Source organism: Aricia agestis, chromosome 19 (genome assembly GCF_905147365.1).
Source record: "Aricia agestis chromosome 19, ilAriAges1.1, whole genome shotgun sequence".
NCBI lineage: Eukaryota > Metazoa > Arthropoda > Insecta > Lepidoptera > Lycaenidae > Aricia > Aricia agestis.
Genome location: NC_056424.1, coordinates 4707189 through 4735100, shown reverse-complemented (window position 1 = coordinate 4735100; position 27912 = coordinate 4707189). Strand labels below are relative to the sequence as shown.

The 27912-nt window shown below is 37.5% G+C and overlaps 3 protein-coding genes across 3 annotated transcripts; 2 read left to right on the top strand and 1 right to left on the bottom strand.

Annotated features, from left to right (window-relative positions):
* Positions 1-8800: 8800 nt before the first annotated feature.
* On the top strand, positions 8801-11240 carry LOC121736611 (UDP-glucosyltransferase 2-like). The gene is made up of 4 exons (XM_042127921.1): positions 8801-9673; positions 9802-10024; positions 10211-10433; positions 10787-11240. The coding sequence occupies exons 1-4, from the start codon at positions 8846-8848 to the stop codon at positions 11067-11069; spliced, it is 1557 nt and encodes a 518-aa protein (XP_041983855.1). The 5' UTR covers positions 8801-8845; the 3' UTR covers positions 11070-11240.
* Positions 11241-12648: 1408 nt separating this feature from the next.
* On the top strand, positions 12649-22599 carry LOC121736738. Its single transcript, XM_042128124.1, has 8 exons — positions 12649-12819; positions 13229-13300; positions 14016-14601; positions 16401-16924; positions 17128-17209; positions 20072-20105; positions 21747-21772; positions 22265-22599. The coding sequence occupies exons 1-8, from the start codon at positions 12763-12765 to the stop codon at positions 22438-22440; spliced, it is 1557 nt and encodes a 518-aa protein (XP_041984058.1). The 5' UTR covers positions 12649-12762; the 3' UTR covers positions 22441-22599.
* A 1883-nt stretch (positions 22600-24482) lies between these two features.
* LOC121736875 (ribonuclease H2 subunit C) lies at positions 24483-26081 on the bottom strand. Its single transcript, XM_042128346.1, has 4 exons — positions 25874-26081; positions 25399-25526; positions 25090-25194; positions 24483-24619 (listed from the first exon to the last, which is right to left on the bottom strand). Exons 1-4 carry the CDS (start codon positions 26022-26024, stop codon positions 24605-24607), a joined length of 399 nt encoding a protein of 132 aa, XP_041984280.1. The 5' UTR covers positions 26025-26081; the 3' UTR covers positions 24483-24604.
* Positions 26082-27912: the final 1831 nt, after the last annotated feature.

Below are 27912 nucleotides of genomic sequence, written 5' to 3'. Positions count from 1 at the left end.
TTACTCAATCTTTATGTTAAGCAGAACATAAAAATGGTTTACACTATATATTTAGCCTGTAACTAGTATACTATAATTATTATACACATTTTTATTTATATTATAAGTGTTATGTTTGATTATTTTATCTTTACCTACAGAAGATACTATTATTTATACTATTTTGCAATTTCTAAATGTATTTTTTTTGTTTAAAGTATTTTATGTTTTTTTTTGTAGTTTTATGCTTTATTATTTTATGCTTACCTACATCATACATGCGTAAAAGATTCCATTAAAAGTGGGTTAAAGCTTCCCTGTAAACGATATTTGATGTTATTTATTTTGTGGCAGCAAATAAATTGATTATCAGCAGCTCCAACTCGGGATAGGCCAACGTATAGTTAACCATGAGTAAAACATTCTTTTCGTAGATCGATACCTACTAATTTGAAAGTCTGACCTAATTATACTTCCATCGTGGGTATCGCAGACATCGTGGATATCGCAGACACAATAGATCTTCAATAATTTTTATGCTGGTAGCCGGCTGCCGCTATTGGAGATTTAAAGTTATAGAAATTAATTATAATAGCAATCAAAAATAATAGTCATTCAAAACGTAATGAATTAATGAAGCACTATAATATTATCCCATCAATGAAGCGGCACCCGACTGTCGCATAACTATTATATTATAAATCTATTGTGTCTGTTAATATTTACGTGGACTCTCCGGGCGAGCACATACGCGGGGCGCGCTTTGACGACGCCCAATTCGCAACGTGCAGCAGAAATCGTAATATTTTAATTTCGTCATAACATTAAAACCAAACGTCCAATTTTAATCATTCAAAGACCAAATATTATCTACATTAACTGTACTTAGTAATGAAATAATTTATTTTGATAAGAATTGATGCCATGAGTAAAATAAAGGCATTTAAATGTAATCCAAAAACATTTCAAGATTTTTTAATAAAAAAATGGTTATTGTGCCTCACTCAACATAGATAGGTATAGTGTGTCGTGGACTTTTTTGTAGATATTTAAAAGATCTACAATTACTTAGAACATTTTATGGTTCTATATTTTATAGTTTAGGCAGCGTACGCGAAAAAAGTAACATTTCTGGTTGATTTTTTACACCTTGCGACTGAAAATCCCAAATATCTCACGGAACCCTATTTTTTTCCATAATAAAATTTAGCCTATGTTCAGCAGAATTAATGTAGGATTCCAATGGTAAAAGAATCATTCAAATCGGTCCAGTAGTTTCGGAGCCTATTCAAGACAAACAAACAATCAAATCTTTCCTCTTTATAATAGTAGTGTAGATAACGTAAACTGATTGCCATGCAGTGGGCACGGGTGATGACTTCATGCGACCATGCAAATACAAGATATAATAATAATGAAACAGAAAAAAACAGAACAAGCAAATATGTACAGCAAAATATTGTTTCTTAGCCTCTTTACTTCTTTATTCTCCTAAAAATTAAAATTGACAAATGACAACTTGCAAACTGTAGCCGTGTCACAGAATATATATAAGTAGTACCCATGGCATTAATATGTACTACGTACAGCTAGTACATATTAATTCCATGGTAGTACCCAATTCGTTTCATTTTTTCGCAGTTTGGCAGATGACTGTCAACTTCATAATTGAGTGTCATGTTCAATAAAATCCTAATGTCGGCTGTACACTCTCGCCGAGACACAGCGAGGCGGCCCGAGTGCGAGAGTGTAAATGGGTGCGCTCGCCTCGTCTCGCCTGTCTCGGACCCTCTCGGTCCGGTGTCGGTATTTTGCGCCCGAGACAAAGGGTCTCGCGAGGAAAGCGAGCGCATTACTGTACACTCGCGTTTTTCACTACTAGTCGCGCCGCTAGACAGTGCAGAACAGAAAAATAACAATAATAAACATCATTATCTGTGAGAAATAAAATTAAATATGATTATAGATCTTTGGATTACAATGATATCTTTCGATGCATAGAGAAAAATAATGGTCCATCTTCTCTGAGTTCATAACTGCAATTGAACTAAGCGAGAATGTACATGATCGCACTCGGGCAAGGGGCTCTCGCACGAGACTCTCGCCCGAGAGCTCTCGGCGAGAGTGTACAGCCGACAATAATTTCTGTCAGAACTGATAAGCTTAGGACAAACCTAAGCGACCAAAGCGACTGCGAAGCGGTAGCGTCTACCCATAGACATAATATATATTATGTCTATGCGTCTACCAGACGTCTTTAAAGTTAGATTAAAGTCTTGTCGCACTCGCACCCTTCAAAGGATAATTTTCATAAATTTCAATTTGAAATATTTCCCCAGAATTACCGGTGATCCCACTTTTTTTTTAAGCTTAAAAAATTGCAAATCGTACAAAGAAATTGATAAGCAGTTTTTTAGATATTTGTCTTTGATACAAAGTTACCAATTCTGACGAATTCTCAAAAATTGTAACACTTCCGGCAAACATTACGTATGATAAATGGAAATTTTAAAATGAATTATTTCACGTAACTTGTCGGTAAGGTATTGAGTTTTTGGTATCAACCGATGCAGGATGTTATATCCATACTAATATTATAAATGCGAAAGTATCTCTGTCTGTCTGTCTGTCTGTCTCGCTTTCACGCCAAAACTACTGAACCGATTGCAATTAAATTTTGTACACAGTTATTCTAGAGTCTGAGAAAGGACATAGGCTACATTTTGATGTGGGAAAATATCTTATTTCCATGAAAATATCGATGAAAATTAATTCGCATTGCGCGTGGGCAGCGCTCATCCCTGTCCTGGGTCCTGGGGGTCCTGGATTCGAGTCCCGCAGGCGGAACAAAAAGTTTTCAATGTTCCTGGGTCTTGGATGTGTATTAAAATAAAATTTCAAAAATCTTAATTAAATTATATGTATAATATTATAAAAAATCCAGAAATATATCGATGCAATGAACATTTTAGTTCTAATACGATTCAACAGATGGCGTTTTATATTTTACTTTATTGTAACATAGAAATTATCATACTTATTAGTTAGTATATTTTTGTTTACAGTTTTTAATACGTTAGAATATTATGTTTAATAATATTATCACTTGGTATAATAATAATCAATCTATCTTATCCTATAGAACTCCTACTGCATTTCTAATATATGTGACAAGTTGACAACAGAAGGCGCTCTAAAATAAAGGAGTTCGAGTGTACCGTGTTGGCCTATATTCCATCCAGAAAATATATCAATGCAATCAACATTTTAATTCTAATATATGAAAACAGATGGCGTTTTATTTTTTGCTTTATTATTGTAACAGAACTAATCATACCTACTTTACTATATAATATTGTTTTTATTCATAACTAGCTGTTGCCCGCGACTTCGTCTGCGTGGACTTTAGTTTATAGCGCGCGGTGTCAACAAAATTTGTGTCAAATTTAAAAACTTTTTAAAACCCTGGTAAGTGGTACCCCTCTTAGGGCCGCGCTACACCGGAATGCCATTCTGGTGTAGCGCGGTCCTTAATTAATCAAAATACCCAAAAACAGCTGTGCAGTGTGCACATAATCTATACTAATAGTCTGTCTGTCTGTCAGTCTCGCTTTCACGCCAAACGCCAAAACTTCCGAACCGATTGTAATGAAATTTTGTAAACAGATAGTCTAAAGCCTGAGAAAGGACATAGGCTACTTTTTTACTGGAAAAAAGGGTTGTAAGGGGGTGAAAATGCGTAAATTTGTTCAAATTAAGTTCCAAGTTCCAGTTCCAACAATTCATAATAGATGGCGCCGTGCGTCTTCTACATCGCGCTGACGCTTGCTCAAAAGTCTTTCTATAAGACGTGGTATCATCTTACATTTAAGTTTCGAATTTTTTCGATTGTTATATCTATTCTACGGTATTAAATAACTCAGTACTTTATCTGTGCAGTGACGTAACCTTAAATCTATCAATGATAAATAGTTTATGGGTAAAGTTGTGTAATTGGAGGGATTAATAAGCTTTAAAATTTGGCATAAAATATAAAGTTTAATATAAAAAAATGAAATACTTATTGTGTGCACACTGCACAGCTGTATTGATTTAAGGGGTACCAGGGTTTTTTTATAAAAGCTTTTGACACCAATTTTGTTGACATCGCGCGCTATAAACTGAAGTTCACGCGGACGAAGTCGCGGGCAACAGATAGTTCTACTATATATTTCGAATTTAGGTCAGAATCTTTGAATTTATAAATGTTATATGCATCCTTAAATAAATGATCAGATTCTTCATCTTATATTTTTTTAAATTCGATAAAAAAGTACATCACTAAACGTCTAATCTACTAATTTCTATGTTGATTAAATATCGAAAACCAAGCCATGTTATATTCTATTCTATCACAAATCTTATTTATTATCTAATTATCCGTGCTAATTATTAACTAAGTTAGCACATACGAAGTCACACGAAACATGCGCGTCAAGTTGTCAGACGCGTGTTTTGAAGTGTACGAGTACATAACTAGATTTCCTTTTTAAAACCTTTTTTATGTTATTTTGTACAACTCTTTAGTTTATGATTTTTTGATTTGTTTACGTTTTGATAGATTGTGTCATAATATTAAGGAACCTACCACATGTGCATGCTTGAACACAGTTTTACTAGGCATGCTTCTCGCATGAAAAGATGTAACTTGTCTGACTTATCTACCACATGCATGCGCAAGCCACATTTTTGCCGAGATCGTCTTCGTATAAACAATGTTTCTGAATGAAGAACTATTTCTTCTGCTTTAATTTTTCCAGTATTTGCTAGTGACAAAATTGATAATGCATAAATACAATATTTTTTTCTTAAGCGTATTTTTTTTATTCTTGTCAGAATAATCTTTCGATTTGATCTTCCACAGAGCGAGCAGAGATTTTTATAATTCAATGAATTCAGTTGCAAACTGACGTTTATAATATGTACGTAAATCTGCCATTTTATAGCAGCGTGCGCGTATTTTAACACCATAATTAGACTGACAAAGAGCGGCTTGAACACTGAACTTCCAACCACACGCGCAGACAAGTCTACACGAAGGCATGCCTGAATTTCAAGCAAGTTTAAAAAACAACAAGACAAACTTTGAGGCTTGCGCGTACTACAGTTTTACCAACTACACGCACAATGTTCAGTGTTCAAGCCGGCATGCGCAAGCAAATCTGTAGTCAAGCATGCACGTGTAGTAGGCGCCTAAATTAATTCAACTTGACCATTGTGGACGTGTTTTATTCCTCTGCACCTTCCAAATCAAAAGCAAGCTTAGCATTTCGCAACCCTCATGTCCGTCCGTCCGACGCATCGGACTCTGATATTAAGTATGAGGATGTCATTACCACAACAGTTAGCATACACCAGATAAAGTCTCGCGTCTTCAGTGACTGTTCATTAACAAATGAAGTTTGACGATTCGCGCCGTAGTCGCGCAGGTGTGCAAGGAAAGTTTTGCGTTGCAGACGCTCCCGTATCGCGTACCGCGTCCCCTGTCACTGACGCGTAGGTTTGTTCTAAGATGGTTCTAAGCTTTAGGATGTTATTGAACATGACACTCAATTATGAAGTTGACAGTCAGCTGCCAAACTGCGAAAAAATGAAACGAACACGGCTTTTATTAGGAATTTAGGAGTCCTTTACCGGTCAATCAAAATTATTTAATATATAAAAATAAGTCGGGTTTTCCTTCCTGACGCAATAACTCTAAAACGCACGAACCAATTTCCACGGTTTTGCATTCTTTGGAAAGGTCTCGGGCTCCTTCCTCGGGCTCTTCCCTCACGAAAATAAGTACGTTTCATTTTGAAGCGTGATATAATATAACCAATATCCACGCGGGCGGAGCCGCGGGCGGAAAGCTAGTTATTTATAGATGAAAACAAAAAAAACTCAAGATTTTTCGCAGATAAAAATGTTGTTCGTCTTATCAAAATGAAGCTAATAACAAAAAATTTGCTTGATAGTAATAAAAATATAATTGTTCTGGGGCTCACGTACTATATCAAATGCAAGTAAAAAAAAATTAAAATCGGTTTCGAGCTGTTTCGGAGGAGTTCGCGCATAAACACTGTGACACGCGAATTTCATCTATCAGAAGAAGATGTTATTTACTTTGGTTCGTTTTGTTTGGTTACTTTAGTTTCTACTTTAAAAAGGAGGAACTGGTGATAACATGTTGGTGACAAACCCGCAACAAACCCGTAACAGATTAACGACGTTAGTTTTGTAGTGTACGTAAAACGTATGTGTGTATAGTTAAAAATACATTTCATGACTTTGAGTCCCTAAAAAGTATATTATAATATACTATTATTATAATTCTGTCTACTCTGCTATTATGATAGTTTTTTAACGAAAATTAAAAAAAAAAAAAAAAAGCTTTCACCCAATAAACTAAGGTCTGCGAGAATTATGTTTTAAATGCATTTTATATATCTATGCAGTTCCCAATAAAATTATCATCAAGTTTTATTGCAATTTACTGTTTACAGCACACACACCGATAAGATAAGCAGACCATTCACTCTTATATAACTTTTTATGCAAGTCATACTGTTATTAATTCAGGGTATTAATTATTTTGTTTTATAATAATAAGTTTGTTATCTTTATGAAAACTAGATGAGTAGACAATGTTTACGATAGATTTATTGCAACAACTGTCTTAAGCAAGAGAAGCTCAGATCTGCAGATATCTAATCTAAACAACCGAGTTTCTAAAGATTATATAGTAGCGTAAAGATGATCTGACAATATTTTATTTATATCGTACTAATATTATAAAAGCGAAAGTTTGTTTGGATGTATGGATTGATGTGTTTGTTACTCTTTCACGTAAAAACTACTGAATGCATTTTACATTAATCTATACTATAATATTATAATTCTGCAGAGTTTGTTTGTTTGTTTGTTTGTTTGAACGCGCTAATCTCAGGAACTACTGGTCCGATTTGAAAAATTATTTTACTGTTGGATAGCCCATTGATTGAGGAAGGCTACAGGCTACATTTTATTACGCTAAGACCAATAGGAGCGAAGAAATAGGGGAAAATGTGGAAAAAACGGGGGAAATTGTATGAAAGGGCTTATTTGAACGCGCTAATCTCAGGAAATACTGGTCCGATTTGAAAAATTCTTTCAGTGTTAGATAGCGCATTGATTGAAAAAGGCAATAAGCTATATTTTATTACATTAAGACTAATACTAGCGAATAAATAGAAGAAAATGTGGAAATAACGGGGGAAATTATATGAAAGGGCTTATTTGAACGCGCTAATCTCAGGAACTACTGGTCCGATTTGAAAAATTCTTTCGGTGTTAGATAGCTCATTTATCGAGAAAGGCTATAAGCTATATTTTATTACGATAAAACTAATAGGAGCAAAGAAATAGAGGAAAATGTGGAAAAAACGGAAGAAAATTATTTGAAATTGCTTATTATCTTAAGAACTACTGGAGCAATTTTTATGTTATTTGGCAAACATGAAGAATAGACCACGTGAAGGAACAATGGCTATTTTTGCCGAAAAATGTACGGTTGCGTGAAATTCCTAAATTACGCAAACAAAGCCGCGCGGAACATCTATGTATAATAAAATCGTAGGCTAGTCAATTCTGTACATTGAATATTTTTGTACAATAAATAATACTTGGGACGTGATCTACTATGCTAACGCGGACGAAGTCGCGGGCAACAGCTAGTATAGCTTATACATCAGGATAACAATTTTAACCAACTTCCAAAATTGAGGAGATGTTATGTCAGTTTTTTATGTCCAACGATTACTCCGCCGTTTGTGAACCGATTTTCATTTTTTTTTTCTTTTGGTGTATAGGGTATCATCCTAAGTTGGTACTATATTCACAAAAGTATATAATGAAGGAATCCATAAGTAATCGAGAGAAATCCTCAAAATTTATATGGAAACAAATGTGGTGACTTCGGTTTCGTGAGAAGTATTCTAAGCATATTATGCTACCAACAAGTAAGATTATGCACCGACGTATACCTGGTATACCAGGTATTCGTCGGCGCCATGGCCGTGGTTCGGAAAGTGTTGAGAGAACTCCTGATTCTTTATAGATACAAGTTTGGAAGTTTCGTCGTTGTTTGAAGAACGGAAAGCATAATATGCTACTATGCAAATTTCATTATTCATCATCATTACTACTACCATGCATCGTCCCATGATTAAGAGGCTATTATGAGCCTATTATTGGTACTTTACATAATCATTTAGATCGAGACTCGATTTTGTCTAGCGATTAAAAAAAATCTTTACAATGTTATAAACCTGTCACCTAAAGAGTTTAATTGAACGAGCTAATCTCAGGAACTACTGGTCCAATTTAAAAAAATCTTTCAATGGTTGCTCATTTATCGAGGAAGGTTATATAATATATTATCACGCTAAGACTAATAGGACTGAAGAAATGAAGGAAAATGTGGAGAAAACGGGAAAAAATATTAGAAATGGTTTATGTTACGAATTACTGGAGCAATTACTATGTTATTTGGCTCATATATAGAGTAGACCACGTGAAGGGACATAAGCTATTTATTTGAGGGAAAATGTACGCTTTCCGTAAAATTCCTAATTTACGTGGGCAAAGCCGCGCGGGACTTCTAGTTTTATTTATACATAATTCTATTATAGGGTCCGGCGTTATCTTAGCAAAATGACATGATAATATTATAGCGACAAGATCCAGGTTCTGCAGAGTCATACAATCCAGACAGTACATTACTGTCCACGTTATCTAAGGTTAAATGATATCGATGGCTACATTTAAATAGCCAGATGATCCGAACACGGCATCTATCGTTAGAAAGATGACGATCATACTACTGCTCCTCACGCTGAGCGCGACAGTCACTCAAATTCATTCCGCGAGAATATTGGCCGTTCTCCAGACGCCGTCCATCAGCCACCAACTTCCATTCAGACCGGTCATCAATGAGCTGGTCAACAGAGGACACGAGGTGGTCGTCATCACTACAGACCCTCAATACCCCAAGACAGGAGCACCAAAGAATCTAACAGAAATAGATGTCCATGATGTATCATACAGGATTTGGAATGAATTGATGAATGATGTGATGAAAGCTGATGAGGGAATTGTAGACCAAGTCCTCAAAGTTTATAAGTACCTGGCTATCGTTTTCGACGCTCAGTTGGAATTAAAGGAAGTCAAGGACATCGTAAATAAGAGAAAAGGTGACTTCGACTTGCTGATAGTGGAAGGAGTGGTCAGACCGGCCTTGGCTTTTTCGCATGTGTACAAAGTGCCCGTAATTCAGATAAATTCTTTGGGTCCGGTGATATTCAATGATCATTATATTGGTGCATTCACACACCCCATCCTGTATCCTCATCCGTGGAACAACAAAATATATAACCTGACGATGTGGGAGAGGATTAGAAATATTTACAATATTTATAAATTTAAATACATCTACGATTATCATATTGGAGCGTATGAGAACGAAGTGCTGAGGAAATATTTTGGACTGGATATACCGCCAATAGACGAGATGCTGAAGAATATTCAGATGTTGATTCTGAACGTCCATCCACTGTGGACTGATAACCAGCCAGTGCCTCCGAATGTTATCTACATGAACAACGTACATGTGACGAAGCGCAAAGAATTGCCAAAGGTAAGATATTTGTACAGATTCTTTACAATAATATAATTTGTATCAGAAAATTCGCTGAGGAGTATTTTAAGGCGCACTTTTAAAGTGTTACAAGGAAAGTAATTATGAAATGGCAATTACTTTTACAGGATCTTAAATCTTTCTTAGACTCATCTAAAAACGGAGTAGTGTACTTTAGTTTTGGAAGCAATGTCATACCATCAGCGCTACCATCAGACAAAGTCAAGATTTTACTCGAAACATTGTCCAAATTGCCCTATGATGTGCTAATGAAATGGGACACCGAAGAAATACCAATAAAGGCTAAAAATATCAAAGTTTCCAAGTGGCTCCCACAATCAGATATCTTGAGTAAGTAAACTTGTTATTTTTAGGTAATTTTTTAGGAAAAATTCAAGGGTATACACAATTAAAATATCTAATCTACAATCGTTTCTATATACCGTTTAAAATGCAAACTTTGTGTGTTTTAAAGCCACAAAATTCCTAAAATTTTTAGCTGTAAGTAACTAAGACGTTAAAATGTATATTTTTTAGTGCATCCGAAAATCAAAGTATTCATCACACAAGGGGGACTACAGTCATTAGACGAGGCATTAATAGCAGGAGTGCCCGTAATAGGAATACCACTTTTCACTGATCAGTGGTACAACGTAGCAAAATTCGAGAAACACCACATAGGAATAAGAATTTTTATAGAAGAACTCACCGAGGAAGCGCTCACCGATGCTATTAATAAAATCATATATTCAGATAAGAGGTTCGTAATTTCGTATCGTATTTAACTAATATAATATAGACAGTTACATGGAGTGTGATCGATAATAATAATTATTGTGAATTCGTAATATAAATATTGATAAATATAATAACGTTAAGTTACTAATTACTGATTAGTGATAACAAAGACAGGGTGGATGCTTAAGATCACAGTTGACAGTATAGAAATTAGAAGTATGCAGTGGTGACAAACCAACTCCGTACTAGAAGATTTCATCTTAAATATCAGGGTCAATTCTTTCGAGATGTTTGTTATCAATTTAAAATGGCTTTATTTCACCGCCTTGACTTCCTTCTTCAGGGTGTCAAATCTCACGTAATTGTCTTCTGCAGCTATCGCGAGAACATGGTGCGGCTATACAATCTGATGCAGGACCAGCCCCAGCCGCCATTGGAGAGGGTGGTGTGGTGGATAGAGCACGTCATCCGACACGGTTCTGCCGCCCACATGATGCCCACCACAGCCAACATAGGCTGGGTAGAACTGCTGCAGCTTGATATCGTTGTAGTCGTAGTTTCAGCAATCAGTTTTATGCTGGTTGTGTTAGTGTATGTTTTATACAAAGTTTATAAATACTTACAGCGGATTAGAATACGTAAGCTGAAGAAATATTAGATAATGATATTTTTGGATATGCTTAACCTCTGGGCTCTGACTAAAAATATATTTAGCGACTACTATTACAAGGTTTGCTACCAAGATAAAGACAGCAGACTGTCAAAAGTATGGTCAAAAGTAATACGCCGCATAAATCCTACTAATATTGTAAATGCGAAAGTGTGTCTGTCTGTCTATCTGTTTGTCTGTCTATCTCTCTGTCTGTCTGTTACCTCTTAGCGCTCAAACCGCTGAACCAATTTAGCTGAAATTTGTATTTTACATTTGTAGATACATCATACATGTCTCGGGAAAAGACATACGATACTTTTTATCCCGGAAAATGTACGATTCCTATTATTTATATATTATCCTGCTATTTATAAATGAATTTTGTCGCAACGGAGCTGTGGGCGTCATCTAGTATTTTAATAAGTAGGCTTAACGTTGACATTTGACCTAAACAAAATCGATTTTGATGTAATTTGATAGAAGACTTTAGTCCTGAGTCCATAGTCAAGACTCAGGAGGAGAACTCCCGGAAAAGGACTTTGTACTTAGGACAATTTTTAACACGCAAAAATGTAAAGTTTGTACTAGGTAGCCTGTAGGCACCACCATAAATAAAATTGTTTTAAGACTTTATGTAGTATTTACATTTTCAAAGTAGTGGCCTTTACCTGAGAGGGGTTCCTCAATAAAAAGGAAAAAAAATATTAAATTCATAAATTGTAACAGTTTTAATTAGTTTTGTATATTGTATAAAAATATATTAGTTAAGACGTTTAAAAGCTTTTTGTAGTTTATAGCTAAAAATAAATGTAGAGTAAAAATATATTGTTAACATATAAGGTAAAACTGTAAAATTAATTGAAGTTGGAGAAAATTTATAAATTAATAAAAATAAATAAAAATAAAAAAAGCATTTAGCTTTTTTATTTTTATTTATTTTATTAGTAGTTTATCATTTATTTATTTATTATGATGATTATGTTGTAAGGTTATCATACGATAATAAAGGATGTAGTCAAAATAATAATTTAAGGTGGCACTAGCGGTCATTGACCTTTTTAGTCTAGGAGCTATAATATGGAAAATGCTCGCACGCTTGTCACGCAAAATATGTCAATATTTTACTACATAATAATTGTAAAATTCGTAAATCATCGAGGGACTGGACACTTGTGTATCTTTAAAAAAAACTACATTGGCGCCAATACCATGTCGTTCGTTCACCTAGCTTCAGAATGATGAGAGTAAGAACGAAGAGACAAGAACTATGTTTTATTTTTTGCTTTATTCATTCCCTTAACATCTTAGCAAAAATTACTTCTTTAAAAATACAGTTTAATTTTATTTCTGAAATAAATATGTAACTAAAAAAATGAATATTGAATATATATTATAAATAAAGATTAAATTCGATCGATTGGACGATTTTCTTGACAATCGATCGAAACGACAAATTGTCCCGTGTATGGGCACCTTTATAAAATATTTGTTGCATTTTTAAGCGATGAAGAAGAAGTACCACCAAGTGCATCAAAGTTGACTTTGACGTTAGTACTTAGTTGTCAAAATTGCAAAATATGTTTTGTGGTGGTACTGTGTTAACAATTTTAAATTTATTTATTGGGAAATGAACTGAAATACATATTGTCTTGTGGCTCTTTTCGTTTTTTAACAGCTATAATCAACATATTAGATAGCCATGGTGATGCAAACTTCTAAAGATGTAGCTCAAACTGATGCAAGCTATGACCAAGAGGCGAGATTCCATAATTTAATTTTGCATAGAAATAAAAACTCTACATTTTTACTAGTATTTATAGACCTAGTAAATTATTAAATAACTAGATGACGCCCGTAACTCAGTTGCGACAAAATTGGAAGGACATAGGATACTTTTTATCTCGGAAAAATGCATTTTCCGAGATAAAAAGTATCCTATGCCCTTTCCAGGACTCAAAACATAAGACGTATCTCCATACGGTACCAAATTTCATCAAAATCGGTTCAGCGGTTAGGGCCTAAAGAAGTAACAGACACATTTTCGCATTTGTAATATTAGTAAAGTAGGTACCTATGGATAATCATTGCTATGAAATATGAATTAACAAAAACCCAAAAGTATTTGTTGTAGAAGTTTTTGAATTATAAACTTTTGGTTTATGCAGGATGTATCCATGGAAGCAAATTTACTCCATGAGCAACTTGCTGCCTATGCTTTGAATGTTGCCGGAGATGAAGTGAGTATTTATTGTAACTAATGCACGTAAATATTTGAATTACAACAGCATTTTACATTTATTTATTGTCTCTATAATGACAAAAATTGTACAGATAGGTAAGTATTATAGGTTATCTCCACTGAAACATTAAATTGGTAATTAATTGGTTATAAATTTAATTACAGTTAGTAAACTCTTTACTAATTTTTTTAATTTAATTAATTTATAACATAGTCACATTAACTTGACATAATATAGTTTGATGACGTCATTTTGGAGCAGTGGGCAGGTTATTGCATTCATACATGCATGATGCATGCATCAAGTTAATTTGACCGTGTTATATAACTATTGTCGCATTTTCCTACTTTGGCTTTTTCTGAATATTGGTATTCCTGGCAGCTGTCGCACACTTTTTCCTCATTTTAAGTAACTTTTACTTGCGGTTCAAAGTTTGTGTGGGCTAAACTCACCCGAGGAAAATTAAATTGGGATGGAGAAATACCTTTTCATAGTTCTATAATTTTCTTTTACTGTTTCCTTCCCATTGTACACTCTGGATTTCTTGGAGGCCAACGAAGCCCGAAGCTAAGCTTGTACGGTGTACCTATTTTGCATTAGAAAAATCCACTAATTCATTATTGTTAAACCTTGTTAGACATAGCAAATGTCATTGGTCAAGTATAAATCAATAGCCTTAGGTAATGAAAATAAATCCATTTTGTATTTCCAGCAATCAAACAGAAAAGGTGTATGGGGCGAGCACTCGTACGCGCGCGCCCGCGGTGTGGGGCCGCGCGAGCGTATGCGCTCGCTGCTGGCGGCCGCGCCGCGCTCCCCGCCGCCCGCCGATGTGGACGTGGTGAGCGTGTCGCCCGAGCGGTCGCTGCCCGGTGACTCCCCCGCCACACCCGACCTCGACGACGACGACGAGGAGGAGGACTGGGAGCGCCGCCTGCGCGCGCTTGCCCCCTCCGCTGCCTACCTGCGCCTGGCCGACGATGCGCTCGACACGCTGCGCCAGCTGCGTCTCGAGCGCCTGGCTCTACCCGCCGACGCGGGCGCCTGGGCGCGGCGCGAGAGCGCGCGGGCGGCCGCGCGCAGGCTACGGCGCGCGCTGGCCCCGCACTGGGCTGGGCCGGGCGGCGGCGGAGCGGGCTGGCTGCACGCCGCGCTCACGGCGCAGCTGCCCCGCGGCCCGCGCGCGCTATACCGCGAGATGCTGCAGGAGCTGCGCCGTGCCGTGCCGCGCCTCGCCGCCCGCCTGCCGCTGGCGCGCCCACTCGACCGCGTGCACGACCCACTCGCCGCTCTGCCCGGTATGTAGACCCCAGTATAATGTAAAAAAAAAGGTCCCAAAGACGTGATCGAGAACTATAGGCCCATCTCGAAGCTATGCATATTTAGTAAAATACTTGAAAAAATTATTTATAGACCAGTGTATAGCGCATTAAAACACAGTTTCGGTGAACAACAACACGGCTTTCGGTCTGGTCGGTCGACTACAACAAATCTGACGATCTGCGCGGACTACCTGTCGAGCTGTATGTCGCAGCCTGCACAGGTAGACGTCATATACACCGATTACAGCAAGTGTTTCGACCGCCTCGATCACACTGTCCTACTCCACAAGTTGTCAGCTATCGGCATAAGGGGGGATCTGTACAGATGGTTCGCCTCCTACGTACACAACAGATGCCAGACGGTAGTACTTAATGGTTACTCATCCAGATGCTCTTATTTTCCTTCGGGAATACCTCAAGGATCTCTCTTGGGACCCTTATTGTTTAATATTTTTAAAAACAATGTGTCTTCTGCCTTCTCTTTCTGCACAGTGCTTCTATTCGCCGACGATATGAAGATACTATGTCTAGTGAGAAATATAGATGATGCCGAAAAAATTCAAAAAGATCTTGATAATTTTTACCGCTATTGTGTCATCAACAAATTAGATTTGAATGTGTCGAAATGTTACGTATGTTCCTTCACCCGTAAATCTAATATTATAGAATATCCCTACAAACTACGCGATACTACCATAGCGAGAGTAAACACTGTCAGGGACCTAGGAGTCATCTTTGATTCCAAACTTCTATTCGACTCGCACATCGACCACATAATTAAAAAAGCTCGCAAAGCCTTAGGGTTCATATTTAGACTCTCCTCTGATTTTACGCGCATTAAAACAATTAAAATACTTTATTGTGCATTCGTTCGTAGTCATTTGGAATACTGCTCGCCCGTATGGAACCCCAACTACGCTACCTACATTGATAGAATTGAGAATATTCAAAAAGTTTTTAAAATTCATACAGTTTAAGTCAAATACCCACCTACCTAACTATATCGAAAGATGCAAAAAATTTCACATCTTGCCTCTCGCCGAACGAAGAATCATTGCCGACTTGTCGTTGCTCTTCAAAATATTCAGTGGTTCAATTGATTGCCCGGAACTAGTCAGTAAATTTGAGCTCAAAATACCCTCCGGCTCTCTCAGAAGACGTCAACTCCTACACGTTCCATATGCCCCTACCACCTACCGGCAAAATGCGTACATCGAGCTAGCAAAACGTACAATACAGCGTCTCAAAGTACCGACGTAGATCTATTTAATACTAATATTAGAAATCTCAGAGAAGTGTTAACAGACCATTACTTTAATACTACTGACAAAAGCTAATTTAGTTTATGATAATAATTTGCACATTACTGATACATGATGATCCAAGTATAGGCTATTATTTTTATTGTTGTCTTTCTTTTTTATTCTTTTATATATTTGATATTAGATAGACCACAGTGCGTCAATTTGACGTCAACCAAATGTATGTACAATCTAAACAAATACCTAGTCGCGAAAACTTTTAATTGGCATTTGTATTGTTACATTTGAATTCTACCTTTGTACTAGCTGTAAGTTTTCTTTTAAAATAAAATAAAAATAAGTCGTATTCGTCCGAAACACGGCAATTTCGCACTGATAAATTCGATATGGTACTGCACCATTGACTATTCATCTACAACAGTTACGATTGTAATGAGTATTCATTGTTTTATTAATTTCCAAACTGTTGTTACTACTAATAATAATAATGTGATTTTTTAAAAATATCTCCAGAGCCCGTGGGTCCGGACGCGGATGGTCCGTGGCTGGCGTGGGCGCCGAGCGGGGACGAGGCGGCGGACCGGCGCTGGACGGCGCGGCTGGGCGCGCTGCTACACGTGCGGCGCCTGGACGCCGACGCCGCGCCCGCCTCGCCCGAGCGCTGGGCTGCGGCGGTGGGCGCAGCGGCGCGCACGTCCCTGGAGCGGCTGCGGGCGGAGGCAGGCGGGCGGGCGGTGGCCGTGGGCGGGTGCGGGGCGGGCGCGGCGTTGGCGATGTGGCTGGGCGGCGAACGGCTGCTGCTGCTGTCGCCGCCGCTGCTGACGGCGGAGGGCGCGCGCGAGCCGGAGTCGGGCGGCTGCGCGGCGTTGCTGGTGGTGGGCGGGCGCGCGGCGGGGTGCTGGCGCGGAGCGGCGGCGGAGGTGGGGCGGCGCGCGCGGGTGCTGCTGCTGCACGGTGCGGATGACGCGCTGCGCCTGCCGCGCCGCCTGCGCCGATACCACCGCTTACCGCAGCACGCGCTAGACGCAGCTATTGCAGTCAGTATAATATTATCTTCTACGGTCACTTTATCATATTAAGATAAACTTACTTTATTACTACAGCTACTCTGATTGTGAGAAAATTTGCTTTTATGATCCTTCCTGAAATTAGGACCTGAACTTAGGATCCTAAATTTAGGTTTCCGAACTTGGTATCTTAATCAATTATTATTATTAAGGTAGTATATTTCATATTTCAGCACGCGTGTGCTCGCTGGCTGGTGGAGGAGCGAGCGGAGCCCCGGCCCGAAACGCCTCCCCCACCGCCGCCCATGGAGAAAGGTAAATTATTATAAGTACTTTAAAATTTTTATCAATTAAAATTAAATAAAGATAATGTGGAAATAGTGCAAGAAAATTGTGTTCGTGTTGAATATGAGTATCCATTATCCACCAAGAAACTACAGTAAAATCAATACCGCGTGTTTAGATTACATAAAATATATAATATTATCGCGAATTCTTGGAAATGCTATTGTATTCTATTGTCGCGATCACCGGTGCTCTTATGGGGCTTAAAGGGTTATAAAAGTTACATAAGGGATAAGCTATACAAAATTTTATCTTCTGTCTTTCTAACGGCTTTTCCAATGTCTAATACAAGTACGATATATTGTATAGCATATCGCGAAACTGTTTTTATTGGTAAGGATGTTCATTCTAATAATTCTACAAGTACCCATTGTGTTGTGTTTTGGGATATATTTTTCAATCCTCTAAATCAGTGTTTATCAAACACTGGGTCTCGACCCCTAGGGGGTCGCGAAGCTTTTGTAGGGGTTTGTGCCAGAGGTTATAAGGACTATTTTATTTAAAAAAATAAAGATTAAGGATGCAATTTAATGCGGGAAATTGACTACCGGGCCGCCCGCTACAGCGAGGCATTCCTAGGTACGGGCACAGACATGCCCGCCGGCCTGTGCCCGCAGCCTGCCCGCGAGATCGCATTTTTCCCACGCGGGCACGGGCAAGTCTGTACATGAATGGTCGCAACGGGCGGCCCGTCGTCATTTGCGCCTTGGAGAGCGACTAGAGTGCACTTAAAATATTATTTTAAAACATATTATTGTAAACAATACAAACACTAAACTTAAGAAAATCCAACAAAAACAATTTTGACATTCGTTTATTTCCATTTACCGGTCGCATCCTTGTTTGTGGAAAGTTGAAAACACCGATCTACGTACAGCGAACTTTTTGAAAAATCCAAAGAAATCAATGCCGATGCTGATCTATCATCTGTTAAAAAGAATGTCGAGTCCATGAGTCCACGACCGAGCTGCAGCTCTCTATCTATTCGACTGACTTGCCTGTTCTGTGTGTGTTCAATAGGGGCAAGCGGCAGACTTGTGCTAGACCGCGCGGCCCGCGGGCAGCTCGGTAGTCAATTCCCCGCTTAACAGAAGGAAATCTTTAAAAATACATACATGATAAAAAAAGCCAATGGGGGGGGGTCGTGAAATATTTTGTCATGTCTAAGGGGGGTATTACATTGTCATTTATATGATCAGTACCTGGATGACCGAGCTTTGCTCGGTATAGCAAAGACTCATTGACTTTGTGTTACTTATTAACGCCATCTGCTGGTCTTTAGATATAAGATAAAAAGTTCTAAAAATATTACTTTCGTAGTCATAACTTTTAAAGCTTTTTTGAAATTAGGATTATAATAATGAAGCACGATAGTCTATATCAAATCAATAAAGCAGCACCCGGCTGTCGCATAACTATTGAAAATCTATTGTGTCTGCGATTCCCACGATCGAGGTAATATTTACGTGGACTCTCCGGGCGAGTCTGTGGCACTGATAATTAAATCTCTCCCCTACCGCACGCACACCCGCGCATCGCGCCTTGACGCCCAATTCGCAACGTGCAGCAGAAATCGTAATATTTTAATTTCGCCATAACATTAAAACCAAACGTCCAATTTTAATCATTCAAAGACCGAATATTATCTACATTAACTGTACTTAGTGATGAAATAATTTATTTTGATAAGGGTCAATAGCATGATTTAAATAAACGCATTTAAATATAGTCCAAAAAAAATTCTAGATTTTTTAATAAAAAAATGGTTATTGTGCCTCACTCAACATAGATAGGTATAGTGTGTCGCGGACTTTTTTGTAGATATTTAAAAGATCTATAATTACTTAGAACATTTTATGCCTCTATCTTTTATAGTTTAGGCAGCGTACGCAAAATAAGTAACTTTTCTGGTTGATTTTTTAAACCTTGCGTCCGAAAATCCCAAATATCTTACGGAACCTTATATTTTTCCAAAATAAAAATTAGCCTATGTTCAGCAGAAATAATGCAGGATTCCAATGGTAAAAGAATTTTTCAAATCGGTCCAGTAGTTTCGGAGCCTATTCGACTCAAACAAACAAACAAACAAAAAATCAAATCTTTCCTCTTTATAATAGTAGTGTAGATATAGGATCCAATATATATGATCATTTGATCATATCTGCATAATACATTATCAATTATCATATTTCATTGATCCTATTTTACGTCATATGTGGTTTCAATAGCCAATGGAGAGCGCTAACGCTGACAGGTATTGCCGTCAGGGTTACTAGATATCAGAGAATTCGATTTGTCAAAAGACATCGTCATTTTTAATATGGCTTGTTTTTTGTTATTTCAGCAAGATTATCCAAGTATGTAATTAGAAAAATAATTACATTACATTATTTGAAACATATTAACGAACAAGAAATTAAAAACTCTTTTTTATATTAAATAACTGGCAACACCTATATTTATGACCGTATTGGATCCAATCTCTCAGCAAATGTCAAAAATCTATGATCAAGGACAAATGAATCATTTATCTATATCATATTATCCAATATAAATGATGCAATGATCTAGGATCCAATATAAATGATAATCTAATATCCCCCATAAAGTCGCGTTATAAATAAGTTTGATAAACACTGCGCTACATTATAACTAGTACATGAAGTCTGAAGATACACGTAGAATTTCAAGTGCGGCACGGGGCAGTGCACGTGACGCCGCTGTTACACTTCTTGCAGATGCAATGCGTAATGTAATATAGTACCTACTTGCTGCCCTTTTAAAATGTTACTACAACTTAGTACCAATAGTTGAAATATATTTTTATTCCAGGTATATCGGAAGACGAGGCGTCGCCAGTCAGCTCGTGAGTATTACTATCACATGTTTTATTATTTTTAATGCTTTAAATCAGGGCTTCCCAAACCTATTTGTACTGTGACGCCCTTGGGACTTTGTCATTTATTTACGACGCCTACCCAGCCCCCAAAAATACTTTCTAATTTTAGAACCAGCCTACATAGGTTATCATAATAAAAACACTATTTGGATATTTCTATTTTTATTAAGAAATAATGACCAAATCAAAATATAAGTGTAAAGATTAAAATATATAATTATGAAAGATATTAAAGCCAGCAAGGCTGGCTAATGTGAAGGCTGCACTTGATTTTCTGAAAATAGCTTCTGAAACCGGGGATTTAGACTGGCCGGGAATCCCAGGATATAATATGATAGACATAATGCGCGCGGCGCTCACTCGATTTGGTTGTGTTGACATGCGACGCCCCTAGGACTGTGTCGCAAGTGTCGCGACGCACAGTTTGGTAAGCCCTGCTTTAAAATTACATAATATATATTTTTTTCTCGCTGGGTTAATTAGCGAACAAGTGGTAGGCACCATAGTAGAATGTTAAAACAGAGCATGTTAGATTTATTTGTAACTTATTAATGGTTATCTATAGTTATATTATAAATGCGAAAGTATGTATGTTTGTCTGTCTGTTACCTCTTCACGTCCAAACCTCTGAACCGATTTTGCTGTAGTATGAAGATACTTTGAATTCCAGCATAGCTAGCACAAGCACGTAGACAAACGAAAGAAACTAAATTTTGACAGTTTTACCGGAAAAACATTGGAGTAAAAGTTTCTTTCCTATCTCGATATCTTTCGCTTTTGAAAATCTATAAGTCAAGCATGACGATCCGCTTTTGACATTTAGTTTCTTGATTCTGTTTTTATTTTTATTATGGCACTTGGCTATAAAACCATGGCCAGTGTCGAGTAAATTGGCGGCAAATTAAAAAAAAACGATGTATAGCAACCCTGTCTATAGCCGGAATTATAGTTTTGATCTACAAACTACGAATACTAAGTTCCTTAGTTTTTATTATTCGTATTTCGTAGATCAAAACTATAATTCTGGCTATAGACAAGTTTGCTACACGTCGATTTTTTTAATTTGCCGCCATTTACTCGACACTGGCCATGGTTTTATAGCCGAGGTGCCATAATTAAAAAAAAAGAACCAAGAAACTAAATGTCAAAAAAATAATTGCCGTTGCTTTAATGGTTGCTATGGAAACAGTTTCTTGTCTTTGTCCACTGAAACTCAAGTCGATGGGTGGTGCCATGCTCGGGAATAAGATATGTAGACATGGGAAAGAAACTGCCATTACTTTCTTCCGAAGAATCGACTGGGAAACCCCGTGCTAGCTACGCTGGAAAGGAATAAAGACATAGGATACTTTTTATCCTATGTCTTTATTCCTGCGCGACAAACGAGGTTTACCGCAACAGATTGCAGGCGTCGTCTAGTTATAACATATTATTTGATTTCCTGTCTAACCTGTGAGATATGACGCAGAACTTCTTTAGAAAACTTGTGCCAATTTATAGTTTAGTGTCTCGTCTCACGGCTTTGTCTATGGTGATTAGTTGCTTTGTTTTGCATACTCAATTTGGGCTGAAGGACTTACATAATTTAAGTCCTTGTTATTGTTACAGACCGAGTCGCGCCCTGGAGGTTGTAGGTAAGTTCTTGATACATATAAAGTTAACTTTTCTTCCAAGCCATGTTGTAGTTTTGTATCGGATCAGTGTATCGTTAAATAAAGGCCTTTGAATTGTACACACTATGGTATCCAAAAATCTAAATTCAACAATGCCTCATGAATGCTTAATTCATCAAGTCCCATATGGTCACCGGTGACCAAGACACAATAGAAATTCTATTGTGTCTCGTTTTTCCACGATCGACAGGTTAAAGTGTTAATTATGTCATAATAACTTTAATGACGCTTAAATAGCAAGTATGCTTACTAACCTTGTAAGAACTATTAATGCAACTTGTATTTAAATCACTGTTGAAACTTGAAGTTATGAACGCACTTTATTTGTCAATCTTTATTGCCCGATTTACTTGTATGTAATTATGTATGTAAAAATACATCAATCTTCAAATAAACCCATGTTTATCTGACATAGAGTCCTATCATATTTACAAATTAATAATGTATGTTTAGAGGGTCGAGTGATGCGCGTCTCGGGCGGCACGGCGTTAACGCTGCGACCGCGACTCGCGCCCGCCGACATCATGCAGCTTCCCATCGTGTTCGCCGACGACGCGCCCCGCCGTCCGCGCCGTCTCCCGCCCCGCCCGCGCCTCGTGCTCGCCAAGCGCGGGAGACGACCGCAGTGACGTCACGATCTAGCGCCCCACGGCATCACCAAGTGCGGGAAATTACCGCAGTGACGTCACTACTGCTCGGTGTGCTCGCCAAGCGCAGGCCTTGACTGCAGTGACGTCACAGCCATAGTAAAAGGAGGGGAAGTAAGTTATCTTCATACAAAGGCACCGCGCGCGGCTTGTATGTGTGCGCCATAGTATCAATGTGTCGCCACACGGCACACAACAAAATCTCGGACAGTATTTCGGCATTACCAGTCGGGGCTAACACTTTACGTTGCACGCTCGCGCAGCGCCGCGCCGCGGCTAAACGAATCAAAAATGTCCGATCATAATCGCAGGAGTAATAGATATTATTGCTGTGTGTTTGGGTGTTTTAATATATAATGCAACAATTCCAGAATTGTCTTTGTTTATATTACCTGTTGAACAGGAAAGGTCAGTACCTACTACTCACTTATTCTAGCACAATATAATTTTTACTTGATGATCAGATACCTACTTACTTCTTTTTTATTGTATTAGTTTTCTATCACACAAAGGAAGTAGGTAGGCAGGTAGGTCTACTTTCCCACTAGAACATAGTATAAATAAGATAATGTTTTATGCACTTTTGATCCGTCAACTAATTTGCCGCTATTGCTTTGTTTATGTACTTAATAGTAATTTGCCGATTTCTCTGTGTTGTAGACCGTATATTAACTAACTACTTACAGTGAATTACTTATTTTAAATCGTAATTAAAAAAGTAATTCGACTAATTGTAAATCAGATAAACACATTTAAAAGCAAAGTTCGAATCATAACAATAGATTTGATTATTATAGTACATATTTTAAGAGACAGGCGTTAGTTTTTTGGGTTACTTGCCCAAAGGGTAAAAACGGGACCCTATTACTGAGACTTCGATGTCTGTCCGTCTGTCTCCAGGCTGTAACTCAACAACTGCTTTAGCTAGAATTCTGAAATTTTCACAGATTGTGTAAGTATATTTGTTGCCGTTATAACAACAAATACTAAGAACAAAATAAAATTAATATTTAAGGGGGGCTCTCAAACAATAAACGTGATTTTTTTTATCTTTTTTGCTCTATATCAATAATGACAGTAGGTACTTGATTTTTTCTCAAATTCCTTAATTGTATGTGTAATTTAATATGTAATAATAATATTAATATAAAATAAAAAAATTAAGGGGGGCTCCCATTCAAAAAACACGATTTTTGGCCTTTTTTTGCTCTTTAATGGTACGGAACCCTACGTGCGCAAGTCCGACTCGCACTTGGCCAACTATTTATTAATGTTGTTTTACAGGGTATTTTATAATTATTTTATTAAGACATCGGATTATACATTTTATGCACGATCAAAGTGCCGAAATATACATGCAAATGTGCACGAAAATGGCCGAAATATGCACAATCAAGAGTCACGTCTTATTATTAAAAGTCGGGAGACCGCAACGTTGCCGGTGTTCATGCGGTTGCAAACGAAGCGCGGACAGCCGCTCCCACACCACCCCGCCGCGCGCCGCCGCTAGTTGACAACCCCAAGACAGTAGGTAATTAGGGCCAGAGTTATCCTACTTCCCCTCCTTTTACTATGTCACAGCTTCCCGCCTTGAGTATTCCCCAAGCGCGGGAGACAACCGCAGTCACATCACGCCTTACCGCCCTCAGTACTCGCCAAGCGCGGCAAACTACCGCAGTGACGTCACTACTGATCCTCATGCTCGCAAAGCGCGAGCGATAACTGCTATGACGTCACGACATACGCCTTGCGTCCCTCCTCCAAGAATGACGACAGAAGTGACGTCATAACGACGTTATACAACCCTGCGTCATACACTTGTCAAGCAACAATGAAGAAAAGCATTAAAGAATGTTGTAATAAAGCTTTTTTACTCGACTGTAACATGTTGTAACACCAACAAAGTGACTAAATATTGATTACTTGACTAAATATTGATTACTAAGTAATAAGTGATGTAAGTTTAGAATAGTAAAAAACACATTGTTATACTTATATTTAATAAGAGAAATAAAATAAATTCAGCTTCTGACATGGTTTTATTTTGGGTCTCTTATTTTCTGTCCATATCGCTTTTTTCGCCAAGACTGGCTTTCTTTACTTATCATTCATTGGCATCTTTTGGTCAAGCTTTGTTGTTTCGTTGTCAATCCTCATGAATCTAAAAGAGGTTGAAAATTTGACCACACAGCAAACAGTACATAATGAGAACAATCAAGATAAATATGGTATAGGCAAAAAACATGACACGTCACAACACTTTGATTGCCCCAGTAGGAGGCCTTAGGGCTGCGCTACACCAGAATGGCAGCGGCGAGGCGAGCACTTTCAGTGTCATATGATTTTAAACTTTATCTTCATTATTGTAATACATAGTATCGCTTGAGAAATTGTGACTGCCAGCGACCACGGGCAGCCGTAGACTTCTCAAGGATTACAATAATGAAGAAAAAGTTGAAAGTCATATGACACTGAAAGTGCTCGCCTCACCGCTGCTATTCCAGTGTAGAGCGGCCCTTATAGGTACGAGGAACACGGGAAATAAAATTTATACAACCTAGAGTTAAATTTTTGCAGACTGACACAAGTGGACCTTAACAATGTTAGCTTTTCATATTATGTCATACTCACTGCCTCAGCTATATCAATCCAATCTAAAGCTTTCACTAAGTTATCATTCTTTGATGGCTTTTTATCCCAATTCCAGTATACAAATTCTTTGAATCCACCCATAACCTGAAATAATTTTTAGTACTATTCAGTTAACCATACAATATTGAAATACCATAGTTTTTTTACCATTTATGTAACAAATCACAATCATGGACATGTTGTATTTATTTACTTCAATTAAATTTAATGAATAGCTTGACAGAAAATGTACAGAGTTTATATGGCAATCTCCCATTATAACCGTTAGTACATAAAAAGTTCATATACCTGGAATTTCCTATCTGCATCTTCCGCTAGTGGCCTCTTAGTTTCTGACACAAGTATTCCTGTGTAGCCTTCTGGTATTGTCATATTCTTACCATCAAGAGGGTGGCCACGAAAAGTGGCTGTCAGGTCTATAAGAATATGCATTTCCATTAGATTTATACAGAAACCATGGTTTGGCATAGAAATTGTGTATGAAATGTAGCTACTCAATACCACCCTTAGTAATTCAAATGTTTACAGTGGCAGAACTACCACAAAAAAGACTATGTACCCTGTGTCTCTCTAGCTACTACCAGGACTGATGGTAATAGGCTCAAAAGTTGTTTATCTTAGAAAGAACAATACATACATAATACCACAGACATAGATCAAGATCTTGATCTAAGTCTGTGCATAATACTTACCCTTAAAGCAACTGGGTAAAGTTCCAAAAATCTTTAATTAAGAGTAAATACGTCTGGAAGAAAGAACATACCGCCTTCGCCTTTATCCATTACATACGGCTCAAAAAAATTGTTTACATTTGCAGAACCATCATCATCTATTTTGCAAGGAACAAAATGTGTTCTTTGTTGAAATATTTCCTTGTCCGCGTCTTTTAAACTATTTTCTACATGAATAGACATAATTAAATGTCCTTATTATCACTACGTACTTTTAAAACGTATAAAGACAAAATTATTATCAACAAAATATTTTGCGGGAAATAATTTGTCACGGTCATTTGTCAATTTTTTTTCATATTATGGCACTTCGGCTATTTAACCATGGGCAGTGTCCACTGACCTCCATTAGACAAGTACAGTCTGTCAAGAAAGTCATGACAGGCGGGAACATTTTTAAATGAAATAAAAATTATGAGAACTTTATTCATTGGAGATAAAAATGTGCAAAGTGACAATATTTAATGGCCCCTCTTCAAGATGGGCCAGCGCTGAGCGATCGAATGGCGCATGCGATGGCTATGCAATGGTCGCAACGCATCTACATGATGGTCGTGTTCAGTTGTGATCTAAACGTCGTTCAAGATGGGCGTGTAAGCATTAGCCATTGCGGCAATGCAAAACGTGCATTTTTAATAATTTATGACTTCACCAGATGACCCGGTGAACTTCGTATCACGGTGAACTCCTAATATGAACCTTCTCTTGAATTCTACGAATAGTTATTTCAAGACTAAAATCAAAATAATGGTTTATGGTAGTGATGATGATGACAATGATGAATGTAATAATAGCATAATATGCTTTCCGTTCTTAAAACAACGCCGAAACTCCCAAAATTGTATCTTTAAAGAGTCAGGAGTTATGTACATATATAATGTAAAAGCTATAATAATTATTGTAAAGTTTCATTAAAGTTTCAATAAATGACTAGTAGATTGGACAGTACTAGTCATTGGAAAAAAGCACAAAAACACAATATTTATTAATGTTGCTTTAAAAACTGACGGTTTTTCTTTATAAGCAGGCGTTTTTTTACTTTAAAATCAGGAAATTTTTAAAGCAACATTAATAAATATTGTGTTTTGTTTGGTGCTTTTTTCTGTCTGTTTTGGTTTTACGTCAATTTTTTTAAGTTCCTTTGCCACTGGCAATTTACAATGTTATGATCAAAGCTCCGGAAAACAATATAAAAAGAAGGAAAAGTTTTGTATCGATGTGTATGTGTGAGTGTGACCTTGAGGGGCACCAATTACATGGTTCTGTCCCCCCCCTTTACTATAACTAATAACAGCGCTTTATATCAATGATATTCTTTGAGTTTTTCATAATATAATAGTCGTGTTCGTTTCGTTTTTCAATAGTATATCGTTTCGTTTTTCAATAATACCGTAGGTACCATGTAGGTACAAATTAATGCACAATGGCCGTGTTCTTCTTCTTCTTTTTTTCTCTTTTTGCCTGTTTTGTCTCTATGTACTATAATACATAGAGACAAAATAGGCAAAAATGATATTTTTTTATATAATATAACAAAAATCATTTTTGATATCAATATAATATAACAGGACGCTCACTTATGTTAGTTTATCGATGTCCTCGACAAATATCAACCGAGTGTCCGAGTGTGCCATCACTATAGACCGCCATTTTTAGTTCTTGGCAATATGGCGCCGGCCACACTTTTTTGTAGTTATGTCGCCTCCATCTGTTTGCTTATTCATTGAACATGACACTCACACTGACTTTTTAACTTTGCGCATGCGCAATGTACATTGAAAAACGAAACGAACACGACTAACCCCGCGTTCCAGATGACGTTAGAAACGCTCACGCTCAAGACCGTAGTTTTTCCCGTCCCACTAGCATGTGAGCGTCAGAGATGTCATATACTTAGTAATGGGTAATTTTCCGAAAACTTTCAAAGCTCGGAAATTTTTCAATTTATTTTTCTAAAACATTGAAAAATTGGAAAAATAATGGCAAAATATTTATTTACTGAAATTATTAGTTTAAATGAAATAGTAAATAGTAATAATCGGCCAAGTGCGAGTTGGACTCGTGCACGAGG